The sequence below is a fragment of the Centruroides sculpturatus genome, unplaced genomic scaffold, assembly GCF_000671375.1.
Source record: "Centruroides sculpturatus isolate CEXI.00-Female unplaced genomic scaffold, Cexi_2.0 scaffold38, whole genome shotgun sequence".
NCBI lineage: Eukaryota > Metazoa > Arthropoda > Arachnida > Scorpiones > Buthidae > Centruroides > Centruroides sculpturatus.
This window is the reverse complement of record NW_019384306.1, coordinates 1,084,466-1,088,055: the sequence shown is the minus strand read 5'-3', so window position 1 is coordinate 1,088,055 and position 3,590 is coordinate 1,084,466. Positions and strand designations below refer to the sequence as shown.

Genomic DNA, 3,590 nt, shown 5'->3' with positions numbered 1-3,590 from the left:
CTGAAGTAAATGAATATGGACGGCCATCAGAAACAACTGACTACAGGCCATATATTGAAGTGAATGAGTACGGACGGCCCTCAGAAACAAATAATTGTTATTGGTCGTATCCTCAAGCGAACGAATATGGACGGCCTTCAGAAACAACTGATTATAGGCCATATCCTGAAGTAAATGAATATGGAAGGCCTTCAGAAACTACTGATTATAGGCCATATCCTGAAGTAAATGAATATGGACGGCCATCAGAAACAACTGACTACAGGCCATATATTGAAGTGAATGAGTACGGACGGCCCTCAGAAACAAATAATTGTTATTGGTCGTATCCTCAAGCGAACGAATATGGACGGCCTTCAGAAACAACTGATTATAGGCCATATCCTGAAGTGAATGAGTACGGACGGCCCTCAGAAACAAATAATTGTTATTGGTCGTATCCTCAATCGAATGAATATGGACGGACTTCAGAAACAACTGATTCTTGGCCGTATCCTCAGGGGTACGAATATGGACGGCCATCACATACGAATGACTATTTGCCGTATTCTGAAATAAATGAAGATAAACGGCCCACAGGAACGAATGATTATTGCTCCTATCCTGAAACTATTCGGTATGAATCTCAACCAATAATAACCGAATATTGGACACCCCCGGAAATGAAAGAGCATGAACAGACATCAAAACCACAGCATTATGCGCCACCAACAGAAGTGTTACAACATTGTCTGGTGCCAGAGTTATCCGGAGATCAGAAGCAGCCATATGTACTTTTTGAATATGGAAAACAAACAGAACTTTCCGGATATAACTCTTCATCTCTTAATTCCTCAAAAGCGCTAGAACCAAACCTGCATATAGCGTCAGAAAATTTTCAGTTTCTCTTAGATGCGACCGATCAGCAACCTAACGGTAAATTTTATGAATATTACTTTACTAATAATTTAATATTAATGTTAACATATACAGCTAAATTTTATATAACCGTTCACGAAGCCAGTGACAAAAAAGGAATGCCTAGATTGTATCTCTATAATCGTTACAATGGTCTGGAAGGCAATTCAGTCAAAATCTCTATAATACAATTTTAATTGCATTACTATCAAAAAGACATATCGAAATATCACTGAACCTGTTCCTTGTGACTGTTTATAGAGCTCGATGTTGGCACTGCAATTAGGCTTTTGAGCACATTTGTAGAAAACTTATATTTGCTGTTTTCTAAATTATATTTCTATTTTTCGATATTGCTGGATATAGTTTTTATTACACTATTTAGCTAACTGAAAATGATAACATCATTCATCAGGGAATAAAGCCGATGCAAGAAATTTAGACAATTTATTTTGAATGAATTCAGATATTTATAATTTTTGTTAATAACGTAGAACATAAATATAAAACTTATAATGATAAAAACTTTATGTTCAACTATAAAATGGAAATTATTGTAATGAAGAGTTTTTTAATGCAAAGACTTTATTTATAATAGACGTTCACGTCTTATTTTTAGATCTTATTAAAGAATTATATTTAGTTTTCTGTATTACAATTATTCAACATGCCGTTATTTTATTTCTCCATCGATACACAAACATTAATATTATAGCAAGGTATATATACAATTATAATGCATTTATATATAAATTGCTTAATATACAATACAATAAAAATATATTGGTTATGCTTTATGTATAGGTTTACAATAATAATAATTATATACGAGTAATACTTTTTAACATACGCCAAGCATTAAAATTATAGTGTAAAAACCACAAACAGGTTAGATATTCTCAAATAAATCTCAAAAGCATCTTTCTTAACTACTGATTTGATAAATTTATTCCAAGTACAAATTTTAATTTTCTTTCGTTTACTTTTCTCTAATGCTTATATAATATTTGAATTCTCCTAACCTAAGTTTTGTTAATTTTTTAAATGTTTTGGAATACTTTAGTTTCTGAAATGAAGGAAACTGACTCGAATCATGACGGTCCTGCTGTATATAATGCAGTGAAAAATATTACACAAGATGAAGAAGAAATACTCTTCGAAAATAAAACTGCAGACTGCATAAATGAAGAAATTTTTAGTGAGTCCAATGAAACAGAAGAGTCTCCTGCTGTAAGTTTAAATTAATTAAAATTATTTCAGACAAACTTTTTCATTCTGATATCATTTACACATTTATTACTGATAAATATCCCTAAAATCTTGTCTGAGTATTAAACATTGCTTAAGAATTATTGTATTAAAATACTGTATATATTACTCATATTCTGATTTTATTCGCCACTTACTTTTCTCATTACAAAATGTTTACTGTAACTATTACTTGTAAGAATAATACTGTAAAATATTTATTAATAACAAATTTAATTTGACGCGAAACTTTGATTTGCATAAAAATATGTATGATTAAAAGTTCTACGTGTGAAGATTCGTAATGTAAAAAATGTCATTCTTAATATAATACAGTCGACCTCCTATAACACTGTTGATTATTCCGTTTTATGAATTCCATGTTGTACGAGTCACTTAGATTTTACAAAGACGTCTGCCGGGCTGTGAACGGCTCACGTATTTGTAAAATCTAAGTGACTCGTACAACATGGAATTCATATAAAACGGNTTTTACAGCTGTTTGAGTTAAAGTAATATTTTTAGAATTTTCTTTAATTTATACAGAGAATTGTTCTAATGAAAAACATATTCTTTATTTACGTTATTATTATTTTAACTAACGATTTAAGTTGCACAATATAAAAATTCATAAAACATTCATTTATTAATGCTTTGTCAAGAATTATTGATGTCTTCTTAACATTAAAATTTAATATTTGCAAAAAGACAATTATAATGCATAACTTTGTCAGTAATTTAGTGAGTAATTAAAAAAATTAATTTATATTTGATATAGGCCGTACTCAGTACATACAATGGAATTAATAAACATTCGTCAAGATATATGAATTGAAAGACTTCTTGTGATCATTATATTTTTATTTTTTCAATTTTTAGTAAACAAGTTACATTGTTGACAAAATTCTATGCATACAAAGTACCCAGATAATTCATAAATGTATAAGATACTCTTGTAGAATTATGATATTACTATTAAATAAAATGGTTAGGTCTTGTGAAAGTTCTCTAAGTTACAGAACAATAATTTTATCTCTGTTTTAATGTATTTCTCTAGCAACTCACCGTAATAGTGTTTGGTTTCAGAAATGCTTGTTTAATATATTGAAAAGAATTATTTCCAAATATAAATTTATCTGTTTGTCATAAAGTAAAACGTAAAGTGAATTACCATTATTTCCTGCTTACACGCAACAAAATATAACCTGTATTTTTAACAATTGACAGTAGAACCTGTATTTGATTTTAAAATGACTTTTAGACACAGATTCTCTGAATTATGCAGAAAATCAACATTACTAATTTTATATTTAGGGTATTATATTCATTATTATTACGATTCTTTTGATGTTAGAGAAAGCTACGTTGGTATTTATTATCATTTTGATAATGTTATAGTATAATACTTACTGTTTATAGTGCAATATAGTCAGTTTGTTCGTGTC

At 29.3% G+C, this 3,590-nt stretch overlaps 1 protein-coding gene across 1 annotated transcript in view; it reads left to right on the top strand.

Moving 5' to 3' along the window:
- Window positions 1-2,142, top strand: part of LOC111619044 — a 5,088-nt gene extending 2,946 nt beyond the window's left edge. The window contains exons 3-4 of the mRNA XM_023360687.1: window positions 7-915; window positions 1,961-2,142. Coding sequence (XP_023216455.1) covers window positions 7-915; window positions 1,961-2,142 — 1,091 coding nt within the window. The remainder of the gene's footprint in view (window positions 1-6; window positions 916-1,960) is intronic.
- The last annotated feature ends 1,448 nt before the right edge of the window (window positions 2,143-3,590 follow it).